Below are 24,871 nucleotides of genomic sequence, written 5' to 3' on the forward strand. Positions count from 1 at the left end.
GTCAATAACAATGAAACATTTGAGGAAATTCAGTATTCTATGTGCCACACATTTCATTCATTCACATCTGACCATATAAAAATATGCCAAGCAGAGCAGTCATCTCCCGGACCAGAAATCTTGTATTAATACGCAAGCAATGTACTATGGATCCCACAGATCTGAAATAAAAACAAAGTGCAAGAAAATTTCTGTAGGTCTGGCAGCATGTGTGGAAAGGGAAACACTGTCCACTATGACTCCTTCGGAACGGAATCTTTCTTCATTGTCATGATCGGGTGAGGAGGAGTGAGCCATCTTCTCTTCTGTTCAGCCGAACCATGGTTGGATGCAGCAAAGGTTTTAACATTTATTTTCCCCATAAATGCCTTTCCAACACAAATGTCATCATTTGTTAATAAAGGAAACAATCAAATAGGATTTTTTTGAATCAAAGAAAGAAGGAGGAAGTTTATGCATGACCAAACCAAAGAAAAAGCTACAGTGATAAACACACAAAAATGAAGGAAGAAAGTTAGAGGTCAATAAAAAAATTAGAAGAATTTATGAGTAGGTCTATTACTTGTCTTTAAGGTGAAGATTGTTGAACATTGCAGCCGTTGGAAGTTAGTTGATGTCCTGTAGTATTCTGAAATCAACTTGGTTTAGTTCTGCACTGTTAAAATCTTTTAGCTGAAGAAAGAGAGATCCTTACTGCTGTTTTCCAGCAGTGTTTTTTGATGTGTATGATTTCTTTTTTGCCCTGTTTCTTTTCCTTGGCAGAACAAGTTTTTAAGACTCCTGTCCATATTCCCTAAAATAAATTTAATTAGGATATCTTAGTAACTGTTGCAACCAAATAATCCAATTTTTTGACCTATTCATCTCTAAAAACTTTGACATTTCCATAAAGAGATCAACAGGAGATTGTGTTATATTGTCTTCCACAGGGCTTTTGGGGTGGATAGATGTCTGACGAGTATCTAGCTTGTTAGCAGTTCCCATTGTCTTCATAGAATTGCAATTGATCAAAGACCAACACTTTACATTTTTAATGTCTTCATTTTAAGAGAGTTCAGGTTTGAAATTGACTTAATACTCCTCTGTTCCATTCCCCCAGGATATGAAATTTCATGTAACTGATCTGCAGTGCAATTCATGTAGAAACTTTCCAGAAAGATGGTCAACCTACCATATCATATCATATCATATCATATCATATCATACCATATCATAGCATCCGTGCTTAATCAGTGCCTTTTCCAGTATTTAAAAAAACAATCTCCTTGAAACGATCTGTTAGTCGGTGAAGTTGTAGATAGGTCTCACTTGGTTATGATTTCCCATCATTGTGACAATTGATAGATGTTTGATGCTAATTTGATGAGCCATTTATGCTTTCAGAGCAGCACCACCATGTACAAATATATAACCTCCCACAAGGGCCTGTGCCACACAACTTAAATTGTCTCATAGAAATTCACTCTAGTATCATTCCACTGCACAGAGGGATTTCTTGCAAAGACTGTTCCTACAAAATCTGCACTTTCTCACTCTTGTCTTTCATTCAGCTATGCAATGGTGAAGTGTTACACAGGACAGTTTTGCCAAACAGATTTTTAAGTTACACCACTGCCTCGTAGGGCATCATTCCTGAATGAGTCCTTGTATCACACCTGTAGTAATATGAGATGTTGCAGCTACGGTTCCATTCTTTGAAAGGGCTGTTCCTGGGCCTGGCCAAGGTCCTCATTATGATATATAGATTCAGAGAATTATACAGTACAGAAGCGGCCCTTCAGCCCGTCAAGTCTGCACTGATTTGTCAATAATTTATTTTTAAACATAGGTGGCTAATGCAGAATTTTTATGATGATATAATAACTGATTGTATGTTTGATAGAAAGAAAGCTGTACATTACAAATGGATATCAACGGACTAGCAAGGTGGGTAGAAAACTGTCAAAGGGAACTCAGTCCAGATAAGTATGAGATTATCATTGAGGATGACAAACGATGCAAGGGGCTGTACAATAAACAGTAGGACGATGGGAAGTTAAGTTTCACCTTGGAGTGAATGTCCATATATTGCTGAAGTTAATCAGACACAGGTGGATAAGGTGATCAATAAGAATCCAGAACAATTTTCTTCATCGACCAAGATAAAGAAAATAATATGTGGGAGATTATACAGAACTGCATAAAACATTAGTTAGGCCAAGTGTACTGGTCCCCATATTAGTCCCCAGATTATAGAAGAATGTGGTCACATTACAAAATCTCAAAGGAGATTTACAGGTACTGTTAAGAATGAAGAATTTGAGTAATGAGGAAAGATTGGATTAGCTGGGGTTGCTTTCTTTGAACCAAGGCATATAAACTTATGAGGGACCTTGGCGAGGATAGGTTGGGCCTATTTCCTCTTAGCAGGAAGGCATATAACCAAGGGACATAGATTTAAAGTAATTTGCAGAAGAATTGGGTAGCAGTTATATATTTTAGCCTTGGAGGGAGTGCAGAGGAGGTTTACTAGGCTGATGTCGGAGTTGAGGGGGTTGAGCTATGAGGAGAGGCTGAATAAATTAGGCTTGTACTCGTTAGAGTTTAGAAGAATGAGGGGAGATCTCATTGAGACGTATAAGATGATGAATGGGATGGATAGGATAGAGGTGGAGAGGCTCTTCCCGCTCAGAAAGGATAGTAGGACTAGGGGGCACAGCCTCGAGATAAAGGGGGGGGGCGGTTTAGAACGGAGTTGAGGAGGAACTTCTTCACTCAAAGGGTGGTGAATCTCTGGAATTCTCTGCCCGTTGAAGTGGTGGAGGCTACCTCGCTAAATATTTTTAAGACGCGGGTTGATGGGTTTTTGATAAGAGAGGGGTTAAGGGTTATGGGGAGAGGGCAGGAATGTGGAACTGAGCCACGACAGATCAGCCATGATCTTATTGAATGGTGGGGCAGGCTCAAAGGGCTAGATGGCCTACTCCTGCTCCTATTTCTTGTGTTCTTATGTTCTTATCCTGACTTCACTGGACAAAAGGGTAGGCAGAAATATTTAAAGCATTGAACAAGTACCTACATAGTACTTGAGCTGCTGTAATCCACAAGGCTATGGACCAAAAACTGGAAAGTGGGATCAGGCTGGACAGCATTTTCTTGATTGCATTAGTACCCAGGCCAGAAACTCCAAGGTATTTCATGAAATTAGCCTCGACCTTAAGTTTTACATATGATTTTGGCATGGGTGTGAGAATGTGTATAATGTATATTGAGAAGAGGAAAGGGTTAAAATTGGGATGCACAACTAGAAGTCATTTCAGGATAAACTGGTTATGGAAAGGGCCTGAGGCGAGGGCGACAAGGCTCACCGAAACTAATGATCACGTTAAAGAAACTGCTAATAGGTAATTGTGGTTCTGGCTTTGGAGGGTAGGGCCTTATCAATTGGCCTTTTGTTCTTGAAAGTAATCTAATCAGAAACTTTAATAGCCATATCCTTACGTGGCTATCGCCTTTTGTTCTTGAAAGTAATCTACTCAAAATGTAACAATACAGCTATGCCCTTATTGGCTAACAGAAGTATGTGGATGTATCTGCATCGTGTATAACTGAAGCTGTTTTGCAAGCCAGACAGAGACTCACGAATCCATGCTTGATGCATATGGTCTAGCGATCTCTCCTCCGATGCAATAAAGAAGGTTTGCAGAGAAACCTGTGTCTCATCAGTTTTTTATCTGACTTTCAAAAGTGAATTCCACAGGTGAGCGGAAGGTATTTCACTCCAGGCATGGTTCAAGTGACCTACTAGTAAGTTTTATTAAGCACTGTTTATTTAAGGACACAGTTAAAATATAACAGAATAAATTAGCATAACTTTTACCAATTACAAGACTAAACATGACACAGTATACTCCTAACAGCTAGCTATTTCAGTTCTAAGTTAAACACCATCACATAGGTACACAACCTTGTTCAGACTTGGCACAGAAATAAGTACGCTCACACGATGCTGGATTTGCAGCTTTTTAACACCTGCTGTGAATTGGTCCCTTGAATGTTGGATCAAATTGCTGAGGTATATCAGTCCAGGAACTTTCTAAAAAAACCTCTGGAGAAACAGACACTGCCTTCTTCCACCAGCAACTGAGAGACTAAACTTAAAACTGCAATTTTCTGTAAAAAAAAAGATAGGCCCAATCACCTGACCTTTCAATCACCCCAAATCAAGCTCCACTCTGCAATTGTAAGGGACCATTAAAACCACAAGAGCATTAGTCTGGATTAAAATCAACATTACATCAATTATACTGCCCCAGTAGCAATAAAGAATACCAATTATACACAACATGGCACCAATAAAATTCTAGGGTCTGCTTGAAATATCCTGCAAAGAAACATGATTAAAATACATTTCTTAAAGGTGCAGTACTGTCACGGCTGGCATAAGTATCATGGACCAGATGGCCTCTTCCTGGCTACAAAGGTTCTGTTTTTCTATTCACAGTCCTAGTTTGGATATGACTTTGGTGATGGTCATTCTGGTTGCTGGCGCACTTCTTCAACATGCTCAGGTGATCCTGGACAAGGAGCAGGGGTATCTACTGGTGCACTTGAGGCCTTCCACGAACATTAGGTGGACTTATGTAATCTCTCTACAGGTGCTGTTAGATCTGTTGAGATTTTCCAACATTTTGTTTTTGTTTCAGATTCCAGTATCTACAGTAATTTGCTTTATTACATGGGGTGAATTGTACACTGGACAGTGGAAACAACATTATTATTATACTTTCTTTGTTTTGTTAAGTCTCCTTTGTTTTATATGACTCAGTTGTGCCTTTCTGAAAAAAGGGGTTGTTTTTGACAATGTTCTTGTATTTGGATTAATGACACTGGATAACCCATATTTGTTTCGGCAAGTTTTATTTTAATTACCGGTTCCGGTTTGCTCCCACAGTCCAAAGATGTTAGATGTTAGGTTAGGTGGATTGACCATGACAAATTGCCCCTTATTGTCCAAAGATGTGAAAGTTATGGGGGGTTAGCTCGGTGGATAGAACAAAGAATAGTACTGCACAAGAACAGTCCTTTGGCCCACCAAGCCTGTGCCGATCATGTGGTCCTAGCTAGATTAACCATCTGTATGCCTCTATTCCCTGTCTGTTCATGTGTTTATCCAGATAAATCTTAAATATTGCTAACATGTCTGTCTCAACCACTCACTTGGCAGTGCATTCCAACCCCCCCACCACCCTCTGTGTGAAAAAACAAACCTCCCCCACACATCTCTTTTGAACCTTTCCCCCCCTTACCTTGAACTTGTGCCCCTTGTAATTGTCATTTTTGCCCTGGGGAAAAATGCTCCCAGCTGTTCACCTTATCTATACCCCTCATAATTTTATAAGCTTCAATCAGGTCACCACTGAGCCTCCATCTTTCCAGGGAGAACAATCCCAGTTTATTCAATCTCTCCTCATAGCTAATACCCTCCACACCAGGCAGCATCCTAGTAAACCTTTTCTGTATCCCTGCTAACATCTCCATGTCCTTCTGGATGTATGGCGACCAGAATTGAACATAGTATTTGAAATGTGGCCTAACTAACATTTTATATAACTGTAACATAATTTGCCAACTTTTATACTCAATGCCCCAACCAATGTAGGCAAACATGTCATATGCTGTCTTCACCGCCTTTTCCACCTGTGCTGCCACTTGGAAAGATCTGTGGACCTGTATTCCCAGATCTCTTTTGGATAGGGCAGGGAAAGCAGGCCTGGGAAAGATTCTGTATCGGAGAGTAGGTGCAGACTGGATGGTTGGAATAGCCTACTACTGTACTGCAGGGATTCTACGAATTCGTGATTCTGTGATCCTTTAATGTTTAAAAAGAATTAAAAGAGGTATGCTGGCATCCTTTCCTCTATTGGGAATATTAAAGTGATGGCTACGCTATTATTAGGAGGATTGCGGTAGAGGTAAGGCCAATGGGGGGCGGGGCGGGTATGGCGAAATCTCGCGGTATTTGAAATCGGACACAAGTGCGCAGGCGTGAAGTTCGGACATGTTTGCGCGTTGTTGTTAAAGGTAATAAATGGCGGCGGAGGCGGCAGGGTGCTTGTGAGGGTTGGGATAGAGACACGGAGTCAGGAGGATGTAGTTAGTCCTGAAGTATGTGGCTTCAGATGGTTATTTTACTCTCCCCAAGGCTGACTGGCTCTGGATTGCAGTCGCTTCGTTTTAGAGCCCAGCTCAACGAAAGGGGGAATGATCAGGGCTGGCAAATTCTATTGGAAATTTCCATGTGGAGTGGGGTTCATCCACGCTGAGGTTTTGGTCTTGATTATGAGGCAGTGAAGATTATGGGGAACGACCTGTTGATGGATAACTTAGCAGTGGGGCTTGAGCTTGGCACAGCCTCAGTAAAGAATTCTAGAATCCCTACAATTCTCATCTAGGCTGTAATCCCACATATCTACCCTGCTAATCCTTCTAACCTACCCATTTTGGGACACTGAAGGGTAATTTAGTAACCTGCACGTCTTTGGACAATGGGAGGAAACTGGAACACCTGAAGGAGACCCATGCAGGCACTGGGAAAACATGCAAAATCCAGATAGACAGTTACCTAAGCTGGAAATTGAACCTGGGTCCCTGCAGCTGTGAGGCAGCAGTGCTAACCTCTGTGCCATGTGCTGCCTGGGATACTAAGGGAAGAGCTGAGATGAGAATTGTAAAATCCCTAAAATATAGAATGAGGCCATTTGGTCCATCAAGTCTCCATTGACAACAATTCCAACCAAACCCTATCCCTGTAACCCCATGTATTTACTCTGCTATCCCCCTGACCCTAAGAGTCAATTTAGCATAGCCAGTCAGCCTAACCTGTACACTTTTGGAGTGACAAGAATTTTTTTCCAGCCAGTGGGTAGTGAGTATGTGGAATTCACTAACACAGAAGGTGGTGGGGGCCACGTCGTTGAATGTATTTGAGAGATAGGTTGCTCATTGGTAAGAGGATCAAAGGTTACAAGAAAAAGGTGGGAGAATTAGGTTGAGAAACACATCAGCCATGATTGGTGGAGCAGACTCTGGGTTGAATAGTCTGATTTTGTTCCTATATCTTGTGGTAGTGGGTGGTGGCTGAAACTGGATTCTCGTATCTGATGAGGAGGAGGAGGGAGACTACAGGAGGAAACAAAGGGGTTTCCCATTTGATTTATTTCAGTAATGTGATGGGAAAAATTAGTTAAATTGGACAGTTTGCTTAGGGTTCTGTCAACGTGGCAAAGTGTGTGATAAGTCAAAACTGAATGAGTTGTGACCAAGCTGCTGCTGAATCTGTAATTCATAAGAAAAATGACCTGGAGTAAGCCACTTACACCCACTAACCTGTTTTCTTATTCTCTCGCTTGTGGCTAATGTATTTCTACTCCATCTTCCCTTGTCATCTCTCTATCCTTAATACCCTTGCATTCCCAAAACCTATCTTGAACATGTTTAATGACTGAATGGCTTTTCAGTTTCCAAACTGTACAACCCTTTGAGTGAAGAATGTTTTCCTCATTTTAGTTCTAAAAATTAATTTCTTATTCTGAGACTGATTCTGTCTTGTAAATTACCCAGGCAAGGAAAATCTTTCTTCAGCATCTACACTGTCAAGTCCATTAAATTATTTTTTCAATTAAATCATCTCTCATTCTTTGAAACTCCAGACAATATAGGATGCTCCATTCAGTCTCCTTGTAGCGCAATTCCTCTCAGGCTGCTGAACCTTTGTTGCGTTCCCTCAGAATGAAGTATCTTCCCCTTTTTTGTGTAAAGAGATCAAAGCTATATCCAGTACTCCAAGCATAGCCTCACCAATGCCCTGTATAATTGCAGTTGGACTTCACTCTTGTACGCCAGTCCCTGTATACTAAAAACGAACCAAGTATTTGCATTTCTAATTGATTGTTGTACCTACCTGTTGGCTTCTTGTGATTCATATACAAGAACTCCCAGGTCATTTTGAATGCAAACATTTCTGTCTCTTACCATTCAAGAAATATTCTGCTTTTTTTATTTTTCTTGCCAAAGCAGATAATTTCATGCTTCACTGCATTGAGCAAGAACATTGCAAATGGAAGGAAATCTGTTGTCCTTGCCTGGTCTAGCCTAAATGTGACTGCAGACCTACAACAATATGGTTTAGCAAACTACTGAGTTGTATTCAACTGCTATGAAAAAAGTACAAAAGAATGAAACCAGATAGATCAGTATAGAACCGGAAATGACCATGGCAAAACCCAGCCCTGCTGACCCTGCAAAGCCCCCCTTACTAACATCTGGGAGCTTGTGCCAAAATTGGGACTGCTGTCTCATGGATTAGTCAAGCAACAACCGGATGTAGTCATACTCACAGAATCATACCTTACAGATAATGCCCTAGAGCCCATCATCACCATTCTTGGGTATATCTTGTCTCACTGGCAGGACAGACCCAGCAGAGGTTGGAACACAATGGTATACAGTAAGCAGGGAGTTGCTCCCATGAATTCCCATTGCACCAGATCAAACATGGGCACAGAAACCTCCTGTTAACCACATATTGTTCCTCTTCACAGATGCATCAGTACTTCTCTGTTGGAGAGGGCACAGAATGTACTCTAGGTGGGGAACTTAATTGTCCATCACAAGGAGTGGCTTGGTGGTACCAAGCTGGCTGGATCCTAAGCGACACAGCTCCTAGATTGGGACTGTGGTGAGGGAACCAACAAGAGGGGGAGAAACATACCCTTCACCAGCCTGCCTGCCACAGGTGCATCTGTCCATGACATTATCGGTTGGAGTGTCTACTGCGCACAGTACTTGTGAAGACACAGTGCCATCACATTGAGGATACCCTTCATGCTGTGTGACACTACCTCGAGTAGATCTAGCCAGTCAAGACTCATCATCCATGAGGTGAAATGGGCTACTAGCAGCAGCAGGATTGTACTCGATCACAATTTGTAACCTCATGGTCTTTTTTTAAAAATTCATTTGTGGGACATGGGTGTTGCTGGCTGGTCAACATTTGTTGCCTATCCCTAGTTGCCCAAGGGTGGTTGAGAATCAAGTACCTTTCATGTGGTTCTGGAGTCACATGTAGACCAGGTAAGGACAGCAGATTTCATTCTTTAAAGGACATTAGTGAACTAGGTGGGTTTTTCCTACAAGCGAGAATGATTTCATGGTCATCAGTAGATTCTTAATTCCAGATTTTTAAAATTCTTGAATTCAAATTCCACCATCAGCCGTGGCGGGATTCGAAACTATGTCCCCTGAGTCTTTGGATTAATAGTATAGCGATAATACTACCATGCCATCCCGTCCCCCTGAATATATATGCGTGGCATATTTCCCACTCTACCATTAACATCAAGCCAAGGATCCATGTGACCCTGGTTCACTGAAGAGACTTAAGGGGTCATGCCAGGTGCAGCACCGGACATACCTAAAAATAAGGTGTCAATCTTGTGAAACTACAGCCAAATTGCTTGCATGCCAGCCAGCATAACCAGCAAGTAATAGAGCTATGCAATTCCATAACCAATAGGTCAGATCTAAGCTCTGTATTTCTTCCACACCCAGCCATGAATGGTGATGGACAATTAAACAAGTCATTGCAAGAGGGGGCTCCACAAATATCCTCATCGTCAATGCTGGAGGAGCCAAGCACATCAGTGCAGAAGATAAGACTGAAGTAATCACAGCGATCTTCAGCCAGAAGTGCTAAGTGGATGATCCATCTCGGCCTCCTCCAGACGTCCCCAGCATCACAAATGTCAGTCTTCAGCCAATTTGAGTCACTCCACGATATCAAGGAATGGCTGAAGGCCCTGGATACTGCAAAGGCTGTGGGCCCTGACGATATTCCAGCTGTAATCCTGAAGATTTCTGCTCCAGAACATGCCAAGCTATTCCGTTACGGCTACAGCATTGACATCTACCCGGTAATGTGGAAAATTGCCCAGGTATGTCCTGTATTCAAGAAACAGGACGGGTCCAACCTAGCCAATTACCACCCCATTAGTCTACTCTTAATCATCAGCAAAGTGATGGAAGAAGTCATCTGCGGTACTATCAAGCAGCACCTATACAGCAATAACCTGGTCATGGGTTTGCAATTTGGGTTCTGCTACAGTCGCACAGCTTCTGATCTCATTACAGCTTTGGTTTAAACATGCCAACATTAGAGCTGAATTCAAGAGATGGGTGTGACTGTTTTTAACATCAAGGCAGCATTTGACTGAGTTTGGCATTGAGGAGCCCTAGCAAAACTGCAGTCAGTTGGAATCAAGAGAGAGTCGGAAGATACTGTCTGCCGGTTGGAGTCGTACCTGGCATAAAGGAAGGTGGTTGTGGTAGTTGGAGGTCAATCATTTCAGTTTCAGGACATCACCCTGTGCCCTAGGCCCAACTATCTTCAGCTGCTTCATCAATGACTCTCTTCCATCATAAAATCAGAAGTGGAGATGGTGTCGGGTGACTCCTCAATGTTCAGTAACATTTGCACCTCAGATGCTGAAGCAATTCACATCCAAATACAGCAAGACCTGATAACATGCTGGTTTGGGCTGATAAGTGGCAAGTAATATTTGCACCACACAAGTTCCAGGCAGTGACCATCTTCAACAAAAGAGTTTTAAGTTTATTAGTGTCACAAATAGGCTTACATTAACATTGCAGTGAAGTTACTGTGAAAATTCCCCTGTTGCCACACACTGGCACCTGTTCAGGTACACTAAAGGACAATTTAGTCTGGCCAATGCAATTAACCAGCATGTCTTTAGGACTGTGGGAGGAAACCAGAGCATCCATAGGAAACCCATGTAGATGCAGGCAGAATGTGCAGATTCCACACAGTGACCCAAGCTGGGAATCAAACTTGGGTCCCTGGCGCTGAGAGGCAGCAGTGCTAACCACTGCTGCCCTAAGAGGATCTAACCTTCGCCCTTTGATGCTCAAATGTCTTTACCATTGCTGAATCCTCCAATGTCAACACCCTGGTGGGTTACCATAGACTAGAAATTGAATTAGACTAGCCATATAAATATTGTGCTGCTAGAAGAGGTCAAAGGTTATAAATCCTGAGGCATGTAACTTGCCTTCTGACTTCCCAAAGCCTGTCCACCATCTGTAGGCACATGTCAGGAATGTAGTGAATTACTCAGGACTTGCCTGGATGTGTGCAGCTCTAACAGCACTCAAGAAGATTCATGCCATCCAGGACAATGCAGCCCGCTTGACTGCTACCTCTTCTACAAACATTCACTTCCTTCTACACTGATGAACAGCGGTAGCAGTGTGTACCATCTACAAATGCACTGCAAAAACGCAACAAGATTCCTTAGGCAGCATCTTCCAAACCCACGACCACTGCCACCTACAAGGATAAAAGTAGCAGATGCCTGGGAAGATCACCACCTGGAGATTTCCCCTCCAAGTCACTCACCAGCCTGATTTGGAAATATATTGTCATTCCTTCACAGTTGATGGGTCAAAATACTGGAATTCCTTCCCTAAAAGCACAGTGGTGTACCTACAGGGATTGCAGCAATTCAAGAAGGCAGATGACGACTACCTCCTGAAAGGACAACTTGGGATGGGCAATAAATCATGGTCTAGTCAGTGATGCTCAGATCCTGTAAGTGGAAAAAAAACAATGTGCCTTCTTACCTATCTTGGTTTCGTCAGAAAGATTAAATATATTATGCTTAGGCCTCTTGTTTAATTTATTAACATAACATCTTAATTTCTGTCACCTCTCTATGAATCTCTTAGAGATTCACTTCCTGAGATACCCCTTGACATATAATAGATGAAGTGGTATTAGATCTTGTTTTAGGAAGACTATTAGAACTACAGTGAGAAAATACCATTTTGTATTTAACTTGCAAAGAAATCTTGTTGGTTCCAATTACCAATCCAAACGACATGAGTTGGAAGAGTTCAGCCATTTTTAGTGTAAGTTACTGCACACAACCATGGCAGTGAAGCAGCAGCAATTCTTGTCACTTATTTATTCTCTGCCTGAGGTCTACTCAGAGGTCAAGATGTGTAGGCCATCTTTATGTCCACTTGATGAGCTGTTTCCTTGCTTGCAGACTTAATAGAGGCTCGTTTTCTATTCCTGACATTTGTCTAAACTTTCACAGTTCAGGTAGCATTGGCAAATGGACAGGAAACAGCATAAGAATAAATATGGCATTCAGTCTGACTACTGAATCTGTTTTAAGGATAATCTATTCAAGCAATTATGCCAATTTCTGTGCAAACATTTTATGATTTTATAAATTGCAGGTGAAGGATTTAAAAGTGGTTGATTCTAAAAATATAATCAACACAATGCTCTGTAATGTTAAATTTTATCTGTACACAGAATTCTGTCATCGCAGTTAACTCCATGATTTGTTTCAATTCATAGGGTCAACATATTAAAATTCCTGGTGCAGCACATGTCTTCTGAAAAAGTAACTATCACGGTTCGCCTGATTCGGTCCTTTGAACATCGCAATTTCAGACCTGTGGTCTATCATGATGTTAATATAAATCAGTCTGTGAAAGAATTCCTTAACTTTCTCCAGAACGGTGAGATAATTAATAAGAGTTACATAGCTACTTTATTCTGCATCTCCAATCTGATTAGTTATTTTGCTTAATAAAGACAGAAAAGACTCCACAGGTCTGACAGCATCTGTGAAGAGTTAGTGTTTTTGGTTCTGACCCTTCATCAGAACAGGGAACAGATGGAGATATAATAAATGGGGTGGAGGTGGGGGTGGGGGAAGAAGTCTATGACAGGTGAAGAGCAAGAGGGCTTAAATGACAAAAAGGATTCACTACTGATTGGGAAATTGATGTTATACTATGTTCCACCTTAAATTGAAGCTCTGTCAGTCTTCTCAGATGGATGTAGAAGATTTCATGGCACTCTTTCCAGGAAGAGCAAGAGAGTTCTCCCTGATGTCCAGGTCAACGTACATCAACCAACATTAGTAAAACAGATTGGTCATTATCTTATTGCTTTTGTGGGATCTTTCTGTTTCTATCTTTCCTTACATTGCAACAGTGGTTACACTTTGAAGTATTTAATTGACAGTAAATTGTTTTGAGATGTCCTGAGGTTATGAAAGCTGCTTTAAAATGAAGTCTGCTTTTTTTTGAAATATATAAATGACTTGGATATTGGAATATGGGTAAAAGTTTGAAATTTGCTAATGAGACCAAACTTGGAAGTGTGACAAACAGTAAATATGATACCAATTGACTGCAAAACAACATGGGCTAGCAGAAGTATGGCAGATGAAATTTAATACAAAGAAGTATGAAGTGATGCATTTTGACAGCATTGATAGGGAGAGGCAATATATACTTAATGACACAATTCTGAGGAGGATGAAGGGATAGAGGGACTCGGGTGTTCATCTACATAGACCTTTGAAGCTGGCAAGACATATTGAGAGAGCAATTGACAAAGCAAATTGTACTTCATAAATATAGATATTTAGTACAAAAGCATGAAGTAATGCTAAACCTTTATAAAGCTCTGGTTAGGCCACAACTAGAGTAATGCTTTCAGTTCTCTGTTCACCACATTTGAAGAAGGATATGAAAGTCCTTGAGGGTATGGAGGAGATCAGAATAATTCCCAAGTGGAGGGAATTTGGCTACGAGTAGAAGTTGAGGTTCTCTAGCATCAAGGAAATTGAGGGGAATTTTGATCGAATTGTTCTACTCCCTACTCCATGACAAGTTTAGACAAGATAGCAAAACATGTTTGCATTAGCTGATAGTACAAGGACTATAGGACACAGATTTAAGGGTTTGGGGTTTTGGGCAAGGGACACGAGGAAGAAATCTTTTTGCACTGTGAGTGGTAATAACCTGGTACACACTGCCGACAAATTTGTTAGAAGTGAAGATGAGCAATGACTTTAAAAGGAAATTGGATAGGTGCTTGAGGGGTGTAAACTTACAGGTGCATAGGGATAGAGCAAGGAAACGGAATTGACTGGATTGCTTAGAGAAATAGAATAGTGGGTGGGCTGAATGGCCTCCTGCTGTGCTGTTATAACTTCCTTATTCAAGTGAAAGTATGGTACTTTTATGTCATCTTTGAGTAACTGACACTGCACACCTAAAAATTGTGACTTTTCTTTGATAGCCTACAGTAAGGCTATTTAAAAAATGTTTTGCTTTGTGTAGACATACCTTCAAAACCTGGACTTGCACCACCGTTTAAGAAACACACTTATGGTATGTTATATTTGAATTAAAATAATTTTATATAGTTGGCATTTTAATTATTACAAAGCTTTCTTAGTCTGCCATATAGATGTAAAGCATTTGATTCAAAATAGTGGCTTCTCATAACTATTTCACTGATTCTGAAATGTCATGGAATGTGGAAACAGGCCTCTCCACTGTCATTCTCCAGCTGATTGCAAATTTCTGGCCATAAGCCTAATTGGCATATGCTATAGCAGTCACTATTTTTCTCTGGCCTAGTCACGTTTTCATCTCCATTGTTGAATGGTGTGGGTCATGCTAATAAATATCCCCGCTGTCACTCTTGACTAACAGTTATGTCTTTCCACCCACCCAATAATGATGAACAGTGTATGCTGTATTAGACAGCATTCCCACTGCTGCCCTGCAGCTGACAGCTTTCTTTCTGGTTTTACTTGTTTTGCTTGTGGCTCCTGTGTTTGGGAAGTTCATTTATTAGTATCACAAGTAGGCTTACATTAATGCTGCAACAAAGTTACTGTGAAAAATCCCACACCTTCGGCGCCTCTTCGGATACACTGAGGCAGAATTTAACACGGCCAGTGCACCTAACCAGCATGTTTTTCAGACTGTGGGAGGAAACTGAAGCACCTGGAGGAAACCCACACAGCCAAGGGGAGAACCTTCAGACTCCTCATTGACAGTGACTCAAGCTGGAAATTGAACTTGGGTCCCTGGCACTGTGAGGCAGCATTCCTAACCACTGTGCTGCCCCAAAGATCTAGTGAGGCCAAGCCACATTAGTGTTTCTATTGTTTTAATTTCTTGATTTAAGGAGGAGCATGAACAATTATCAATACAGTAAAGTAGGACTGCTGTCTCTCAAATGCTCAAAATTTGAGCATACCTCAGTGGAAATTGTCCTTACAATTTTGAACTCCGCACATGTGTCTTTCTGTCTGTGAATGTCTGAACGTAATCTTGTGTGTCAGTTTGTGTAACCCAGCCTGATATTCCCTTTTGGTCTGCAGTTCTAGCTTGGTTTATAGCTTGGGAAAAACCAGATAACTTTTGTGCCTGAAAGAAAGAGTGCACCAAGCCTGGCTCCAGAATTACTGAAAACAAACAGAACAGAATTAGAAGTATACAGAGCTGTACACACATCAAAAAAACAGGCACGCTAACAGAAAGGCATAATTTTTATCTGAACAGTATAACTTCTAAGAATTTTATTTCTTTTCTTAGATGCATTAAAAATTATTCACCAAGCACATGGAGCAAAGGTACGTTTAAATGCAAAAGATTTTCGTTTTTCATTTTTGTTCTTTTAACGTGATTTTTCTAAACCTATGTTGGAAGCTATGCACCATGACAGAACATTATATCAGAATCTTGCTGAAACAAATACGTAATATAATGTTTCTTGATTTATTTGTGGTAGCTAATGGCTTTGCAAGCTTATCCTAATACAACTTTTGGTCAGTTTTAAAATGCTGCATTCTTGTACGCACTGAAGTAATTGTCTAATAATTAATTTAAAAAAAAATTAAATTTCTAATAGCCAGTTAATAGAGAAGCAGTTTTCAAATTGTGGCATTGCTTGTCTGAGAGCCAGTGTAGTTCAGTGAGTGCAAGGACAATGTGGAGTAGGACTTGGCATAAGTAAGGACATGGGCAGCAAAGGTTTGGATGACCTCAACTTGATGGAATGTGGGAGGCCAACCAGGAGTGCACATGAATACTGTATTCAAGAGTGCACGTAATCAAGTATGGAGGTAACAAAGGTATGCAGGAGTGCTTCAGCTGAAGCAGAACTATTGCTCTGCGATGTCATAGAGTTAACAATAGATGGCCTTAGTAGTTAGCATAGATATGTAAGATGGTAGATGCCACCAAGTGGGCTCTTTTGTCCTAGATAGTATCAAGTTTCTTGAGTGTTTTTTGAGCCGCACTTACCCAGGCAAGTGGGGAGTATTTTCCATCACACTCCTGGCATGTACCTTGTAGATGGTAGAAAGATTATGTGGAGTTAGGAGGTGTGTCACATGACCACAGATTATCCAGCCTCCCTCATTCATAGACTTGACACTGGACCATCAAAGCAATTGCTCTACACAGAACTTGGTAGTATGAGATTCCCAGGAGGAAAGCAGAAACACTTTAGCAGTGTCCTGAAAGCATCCATGAAGAGGTCAAATGTGTCCACTGACTCATTGCAGACATTGGCTTGTTGCTGATCAAAATGAAGAAGGCTCATTCCTGAAGGTATCGAGCTGTTGAGCAACATCATTAGGAATGTGCAAGAGGCAAAGTTGCGATGTTGGAGGGAGTGCAAAAATTTCCAAATAACCCATCTACCCAATCTTGAAGTGTGATCTGTCCATATGTAGCAGAGACTGCAGGTCCCACATTGGACTTATCAGCCATTTCAGAACCCATCAAACCAGAGTGGAAGCAAATCATTCTTAATTCTGAAGTTCTGCCTAAGAGGGCTATTTAAGTGGCTGGTGCAGTTAAGTTTATGGTCAGTGGTGATCTGTAGGATATTGACGGTAGCAATTTGGCTTTTGTAATGATGCTGAATGTTAAGGGAGGATGATTCGATTAACTCTCATTAGAAATGGTCACTGCCTGCCACTTGTGGACCACGTATGTACTTACCACCTAATCGTCCAAGGCATGTCAGTATAGCCTGATGCATTCACTGAGGAGTTGCAAATGGACTGAACAGTGCAACCATCAATGCTTTGTTCAAGTGGTTTTCAACATGGGTGACGTATTAATTTCATCAGCTGAGGAAAGGTCGTAAACAGCTGGAGATTTCCTGGGACTTCTGGGACCCGGAATGCCAGGGCCCCACTCTCTCGACTCTATACTAGTGTGGCACCACCTCTGGTGGGTGTGTCTTGCTAGTATGATAGTATGTACTGAGAAATGGTGATTCAGGAGTCTGGGATGTTGCTTGAAATTTGATTCTGTGAGTATGATAATGTCAGGCTGTTGTTTGATCTGTGGGCCAGCTCTCCCAATTTTGGGACAAATTCCCAGGTGTTACTGAGAAGGGATTTGCAGGGTTTACTGGGCTTGGGTATGCCTTTTGTTGCGTCCAGTTGCTCAATGGTACATGTTGTTCTCCATTTTACAGACAAATGACCTTGTAGTGAGTTTAGATAATGATGATGAACTTATGTTAAAGGAGGCAAGCACACTGAAAGAAGCAGGTGTGGGTAAGTGATTGGAAAGCCTTCATTTTTTGACACATTTTGTGTGTTTATATATAATATATGTGAGTGTATTATGAATGTAGTATTCAAAAGTACTTTGGTTAGCAAGAACCAATATGATTTTAGAATCACATACAAAATGTACAGGAGGCAGTGTTTACACTGGTACATCAGAAGCTGGAGTAACCAAACATTTAAAGTGTAACAAACATGTCAAAATGTTGATTCTAACTGAAATTTTGACTAAATTGAAAGCTGACCCTGGCACTTATACACATCTGGATTTACAAAGCTCAACTCCAAGCATGTGCAAAAAACTGAATCTAGAGTCTTCCCTTGATGTTGACAAGATGATGCACAGTAAGTGGGAGGTAGATGGTTCTGTAACAAGCAGGTAGAATTCACCAGATCAGTTATATTTTACATCAGTAATATAATTTAAATTTGAGTTCTTTCAATTCATCTGTTGGGATAAATTGCAGATTACATGACAGAATGTAGATTTCAAATCAAATGGAACTTCAGGTTATTTATACATTCTAAGGTTATCAGTTTGTTCTAAATTACAGTTCTTAATTTCTCAATTTAAGATTTATTGGCAATACCGTTGCATTCTTTGAAGATTTGCAGGGGTTACATCATTATAACTTCTTTCAATCTAAATGTCCAAATTACAAATAATGTGCAGAATTGATATTAATGGAAACATTTGTCAATACACTTTTTAAAGTTATGTTCATAAATTTGAAATACAAATAGATTGTAACAATTAGTCAAAAAATGGCCACCAGTTTATTTAGCTCCAAGTCATAATTAGTTAGAAGTCTTTAATTGCATAGTGGATAAGTACACTTCTTGTTGCGGAATTCAACCATACAGTCATTGCAGGGCCTGGGCTTAGTCTGCCATTCATTCTAAATTGGCAAATCTTGGTTGGGGCAGAGTTTGCTCAACAATTAATCTCAACATTTCTGTAGACAGGGAGGGGTGGGGTGTTTAAGAATTCAGTTACGATTTCATACTTCAGGTTGCGGTTTATTGTCAGTACCGGAATATTCAGAGACCAAATTTATCTTTGTCAGGAGTCTAAAGATGCAATGAAAGTGGATTTTCTCAACAGTTACAGTTTTGAGTGAAACAAACACTTGTATGGTATTACAGAAGATCTTCATGTCTCTCCCTTTTATCTTGCAGCTCATGAAACAGAAATGGCTTGTTTTAAGAGAGAAGATTATGAAACGTTCAAAAAAAACCCTGTTTCAATCTGGTGATGACAATCCTATCATATTCTAAGTTTCTTATATAACTTTAATGAGCTCAAGTATCATATTCTACAAAATACTTTGAAAAGAAATATGTTTGACAAGAATCCAACAGAGAAGCTCATGTAAATAAAATGAATTTTCAGTATTTTTCCTGTAAAGATGTACATTTTAATTTGACTAGCCAGTAACCTCTTCAGTGATCTTTTTGCCACAAAGTGCTGAGCAGCAGCTATGCACTTTCCCTGCAATAAAGGGAGAAAATGGAAGACTAGACATCTGCTTGGGATTTGTTACAGAGCAATTTTGAAAGTGGTCTGTGAACAGGTAGTCTTTATATATTCCACTGGAAAATGAGTAGGATGGAACTCTTAAGTACTGGCTGAAATCAGCAACTATGTTTTTATACGCCGACATCAATTTTATAGAATCATAGAAATCTAACAGTGCAGAAGGAGGCCGTTCAGCCCATGGAGCCTGCACTGACAACAATCCCACCCATGCCCTATCCCCGTAACCCCACAAATTTACCCTGCTAATCCTTCTAACCTACACGTCCCAGGACACTAAGGAGCAATTTAGCAAGGCCAATGCACCACATCTTTGGAGCATCTGGAGGAAACCCACACAAACACAGGGAGAACATGCAAACTCCAGACAGATAGTGACCCAAGCCAGGAATTGAACCTGGGTCCCTGGAGCTGTGAGGCACCAGTATGCCACTAAGTGGCTCCAAAATCAATTTAATGTATGATCTCCAGATTAGGGACGTATCAGATATTAAACTAATAACAGATTATTTTTTGTACTTTTTTGTTACTTTATTTCCAATCGAAAATCCAATTTGGCCCAATCAGAGTCCCCACAAGAGAGACAAAACAGATCCAGCTGACAAGACAGGACATACAGCATCTTGGGCTCGACCAAACAAGATCCAAGCTGACAGGATAAAGGATTACACTCCCTTCTGAGCTTGATCTGAGCTTCATTTTAGCCAAAAGGCTAATTGTGAACAGAAAACCCTGGAAAATCTCAGCAGTTCTGATAGCATCTGTGGAGAGAGAATAGAACCGATGTTTCAAGTCTAAACAATCCTTATCCAGGCTTGAAATGTTGGCTCTGTTCTCTCTCCACAGATGCTGTCAGACCTGCTGAGATTTTCCAACATTTTCTGTTTTAGTTTCAGAATCCAACATCTGCAGTATTTTGTGTTTATCAAATTGTGAAAGTCGTTTTAAATAAATGAATATAAATGCACTTTTTAAAAATAAATTTGTGTTAATTTATTTACTGGTTGGGATTTACAGTAAAGGGTTGCTTGCAGTGTAAAATTTTAGATCTAAGATCAAGCTGAGTTTAAAGAAAAACTTCCATTTTATATGGCAATGTTTCATATCCTAAAGACATTCCAAAGCACTGTGCAGCCAGAAATAAATTTCAGTTTATTCACTATACATAAAGACAGCAGTCACATCAGCAGAGATGTTGTTGAGGAAGAAATCAACGAGTGTATATATTTCTATCTGTATCTAATATATAATATGTATGTGTGTGTGTGTGTTCTCCCTGGCCATGTACCACTTTTTACATTTCATTCACACTTGGTGCTCTTGCTGCATATGAAACATACCCGGTGTGTCACACAATTGTGCGAATGAGTATCCGGATGTTACCCTCCAAAGTGTAAGTTGTAATATTCAATGTGATTTATGTTATACAACCATTTTAGTTTTACATTGGCTGTCATCAGGTCATCTCCAGGTGGAAAATAGACTTTTATCTCTTCACCTCCAGTCAAGGGCAAGCCACTTGGGTGTAGCCTGGGTTCTAGTTCTTAACCCAGCTGCAGCTGAAAATTTATGGATAGCAGATCTTTAAAATTAGAGATCTCTGCTTCAGATCTTTTAAATTTATAATGAATGCTTAGAAAATTACCTTCTAAAGGTTTACTTGACGGAGCAATTATTTGTTTCCTGTTCACACCACTTATTGTCTAAACCCACATAAAATTGCCCTGAACAATCTGAAGATGAAAGATTTAATCAGATTTCTTTGTCATAAGGTTAATAGTCTAATGTATAATTTAATTAAATAGACATGCATGTTTTTAAAAGCTATGGTTGGAAATCCCCCTGCCACTTCTCCCAGGAGCCGGCTTTCAGAAAGGGCAGTGTAAAATTAGGTTGCACAGTGTGGGCTGCATACCTGCCGTTTTTCCACCTCTGGTGCAGTGTCAGATGGTCTGTCAATCCTTGAGATGATTGAAGACCTTAAATGGCTTAAGGACAACCTCTCACTTCTGTGAGGATTTTACCAGGTATGATGCATGTCAATGTGACGTGGCAAGACTGCCAGGTAAACTGACTCCTTTCTGGAGATACTGTTAGAGCATCCTGTGCCCAATGGAAGACCCCACTCTGCCTCTAAATTGTCCTACCCCCTCTTTCTCCCACACGTTCACTTCATTTGGCTCCAGTGACAATAGTCACTGTGCTCTGGCTGCAGTTGTACCATGGGTCACCAATCGCTCCCAGATAGGGGTGGCAGTCTCAACTGAGTCAATTATTAGTGTAAAATCCGGTCAGGGTTTCCAGGCAGAGAGAGGCTCACTCCTGCCTCTACAGTTGTGGGTGGAGCCATCAAAGACATGCACAATTCTAGCCTACATTTTGTTCAATGTGTCACAGTTTTTCACATACTCTGGAAGTAGCCTGACAATTTAGTTATGTAATTGGCTGCATAGCTGTAAACATAACTGGAAAGTCAACTTTAATTTTGAGTTAGTATAGAGAGGTTTACAAGAATATTTACAGAGATAAGACACTTCAGTTACGAGGATAGATTGAAGAAAAAGTGGCTAAGAGAAGATTTGATCAAGGATTTTCAAAATCATGGTGGCGGGGGAGGGGGAGGAGGTAGCTCGGCAGAGTAGATGGGGAGAAACGGATCCAGCTTATAAAAGGATTAAGAATGAGAATTTAAATTAATTTGTGAAAGATTTTCACACAGCATGTTCTATTCTGGAATTCACTGTCTGGAACTGTGGAGGCAGGATTAATTGAGCATTCCAAAGAATATTAGGTGAATAGAAACAATGTGCAAGGCTATGGAGAAAAGGCAGGGTAATTGTACTAGGTCTGATGCTGGTTTGGAGAGCTGGTGCAGATATGATGAGCCAAATGGCTGGGATCGTCCTAATTGTGCTCCTGTGAAATATGTTCCAGTAACTCAGACATGCACCTGTTTCTGGGATTTGAACTATGATCATTTCTGGCTATTGTTAATAAAACAGTGAATTAAAATGTATTTTAAAGACTTAGCATATTCAGCAAGGTGCCCACATCACTGCATTCATTGCTTAATTTGCAGTACAAATTGTAAAATGTTAGTGTAAAGCAAGACAAGAATCCCCACAGCACCTAGTTAAAAATCTACCTGACAGCAATTTAAATATTTTATTTTAAATCCCACAAATTGTCTTTTATTCACTATGCCTGTCAAAGGTATCAAATATGCAATAGCTTCCAAAAAGGGTGATTTGATTAGAAGCAAACATAAACTTTTGGATCTGAATTTTTTTCTCCAGGTCAGATTTGTCATAGGAAAGAGAAGCCACGTTTATGGAGGGAATTTAAAAAGCGAGGTTGTTAGCAAAATTGAACTCCTTAAAGCAAATAGTAAGGCACTTGGCGAGAGGTGTAAATTACTAGGTCCAATACCTAAAACGTTTGCAATGTGCATGTCATCTTTGATCCCGAGGTTACACCCTTGCTTGTTAACAGTAGATGAGAGAAAAATGTAGAGGAAGTTGCTGTCAGTGGTGGATCTCCTCATCTCATTTCACATGACTATATTTGTGTGGTATACTGAAGGAAAATGCAATACCGCCATGCCCATCCCGAGAATGGAATTCTTTGTTGGCCTCAGGCAGGATTTTACGAGCCTTGCCCGAGTGAGGTTGTAACATGCCGGCCAATTGCTTCACCCAATGAACATAATTGAGGTTAAGGCAGTGTAACCCTGAAATTATAAACTTGCTTGCCATGAAGGTACCAATGTTAGCCAAATACTGAACTTTTAAACTGATCAAATGTTTTTAAAACATAAATATCAGCAACATAGGTAATAGTTGGCAGAGACCTTAAGTTGATATTTATAAACAATTGAAGCCCGAGATTGGACATTTCAATCCTAAAATGAAGTAAGCTTTTGAAATGTAATCCATGAATTCAGTAGCGTGTTGTTATGGTGATATTTTTACTTTTCTAAAATGTGACCATTATATTAAAACAATCAAATCATGAATTTAACTGCAGCGATATCACATTTTTAATTCATTGCATGCAGGAATATTATTAAATGAGTTACAAATTTGAATACAGGGCTGTATAATTGTCCTGCGAACATTTTAAATGACTAACCTCACTCCGAGAACATTTCTTGATGATTTTATTATTTTTGAAGTAAATTTGCAAGAGATGATGGGTAGTTTTTAATTGCAACAAATTAGAGGGAAAATAAAACTAATCAGCTACTCTTTGATAATTAATTCAAAATTTCAATTCAAATACATAACATGTTCCAGTGTTTAATTACTGAAGCCTTTTTTTTGTATGTGGTAAACTGGGATTAATGCTTCTAGCTCCCTCTCTACTGCATGACCATTGTTTGTGTTGACAAAATTTAATTTCAAAACTATCTTCTAGCTTTCAATTATTTTTAAAAATGTACACAGGATGTATATGGGTGTTGTGTAAAATGAATACAGACCACAAATCTGTACCCCTGCAGAAAATCCTCATGTATTTGATATGAAAAATTGTAAACTTGTATGTTTTAATCCAATTGCAAAACTGTGAAGTATAATAAATATATTGCAGTGTATGCAATATTTAGATTTTTTTGTCTTTTATATTTAATTTTGCAGATTACAAACTTCAGATATTTTATCAAATACATGCATAGGGGCCTAGATTGTCAGACAGTTTGTGCTGGTTCTAACTGGCCAAACCAGTGTGGAATTTTAAACACATGTGAAGCACAAATCAAAATTTAGATCTTTAATGCTAATTTTAAAAACTACGGGGCTGAAAGCTACACTCTCCAATAAAGCTGTCCATGTTGTCAATTAAAATAATGTGGAAGGCAATCTAATTGCGCCTATTTCCTGCTGGTATGAGGTTCTTCAAATTGAACTATTTTGATGCTCAGACACTAGTTGATACATTTCAGAAGTTGACATATTAAGAAATAATTCATTTAATAGGGGCAGCATGGTGGTATAGCACCAGGAACCCAAGTTCAATTTTGGCCATGGGTTACTGTCTGTGTGGAGTTTGCAAGTTCTCCCTCTGCCTGCATGGGTTTCCACTGGGTGCTCCGGTTTCCTCCCAGAGATGTGCAGGTTAGGTGGCTTGGACATGCTAAATTGTGCCTTAGTGTCCCAAGATGTGTAGATTAGATCAATTAGCCATGATAAATGTGTGGAGTTATGGCATAGACACAGTAAGAAGTCTCACAACACCAAGTTAATTTGGCAGCAAAAGCCACTAGCTTTCGGAGCACTGCTCCCTCGTCAGGTAAGTGGGAGTTCTGTTCACAAACAGGGCATATAAAGACACAAATCTACAAAATAATGATTGGAATGCGAGTGTTTACAGATAATCAAGTCTTAAAGGTACAGACAATGTGAGTGGAGAGAGCACTAAGTACAGGTTCAAGAGATGTCTATTGTCTCCAGACAAGACATTTAGTGAGAATTTGTGAGCCCAGGCAAGTTGTGAGGGTTGCAGATTGTTTAGCGATGTTCATTCATCAGTTGTCATAGCATCTGCTAGTGACAATCACAAGGCAAAAGTGTTCTCTTCCTGTTGGGGGACATTTCAGCGGTCACGGGCATTGGGCCTCTGATCTTTGGGTCAGTGTTCTCCAAGGCAGCCTTCACGACACATGACAATGCAGAATCGCTGAACAGAGACTGATGGCCAAGTTCCGCACATATGAGGACGGCCTCAACCAGGATCTTGGGAGTCATGTCACACTATCTGTAACCCCCGTGACTTGCCTGGACTTGCAAAATCTCACTAACTGTTCTGTCTGTAGACAATACATATCTTTTAACCTGTGCTTAACGCTCTGTCCACTCACACTGTC

At 40.2% G+C, this 24,871-nt stretch overlaps 1 protein-coding gene across 4 annotated transcripts; it reads left to right on the plus strand.

Annotated features, from left to right (window-relative positions):
• Window positions 1–6,006: 6,006 nt before the first annotated feature.
• c11h2orf76 (chromosome 11 C2orf76 homolog) lies at window positions 6,007–23,613 on the plus strand. Of its 4 annotated transcripts, none has more exons than XM_080199284.1 (6): window positions 6,007–6,063; window positions 12,428–12,591; window positions 14,209–14,259; window positions 15,478–15,515; window positions 17,378–17,459; window positions 18,651–23,613. In XM_080199284.1, the coding sequence occupies exons 2-6, from the start codon at window positions 12,459–12,461 to the stop codon at window positions 18,725–18,727; spliced, it is 381 nt and encodes a 126-aa protein (XP_080055410.1). In that variant the 5' UTR covers window positions 6,007–6,063; window positions 12,428–12,458; the 3' UTR covers window positions 18,728–23,613. The 4 variants fall into 4 exon arrangements, with proteins under 4 accessions (XP_080055410.1, XP_080055411.1, XP_080055412.1 ...); XM_080199285.1 differs by lacking the exon at window positions 6,007–6,063 and adding an exon at window positions 8,974–9,114; XM_080199286.1 differs by lacking the exon at window positions 6,007–6,063 and adding an exon at window positions 11,627–11,647.
• The last annotated feature ends 1,258 nt before the right edge of the window (window positions 23,614–24,871 follow it).

The sequence above is a fragment of the Carcharhinus amblyrhynchos genome, chromosome 11, assembly GCF_965287045.1.
Source record: "Carcharhinus amblyrhynchos chromosome 11, sCarAmb.v2.hapA, whole genome shotgun sequence".
NCBI lineage: Eukaryota > Metazoa > Chordata > Chondrichthyes > Carcharhiniformes > Carcharhinidae > Carcharhinus > Carcharhinus amblyrhynchos.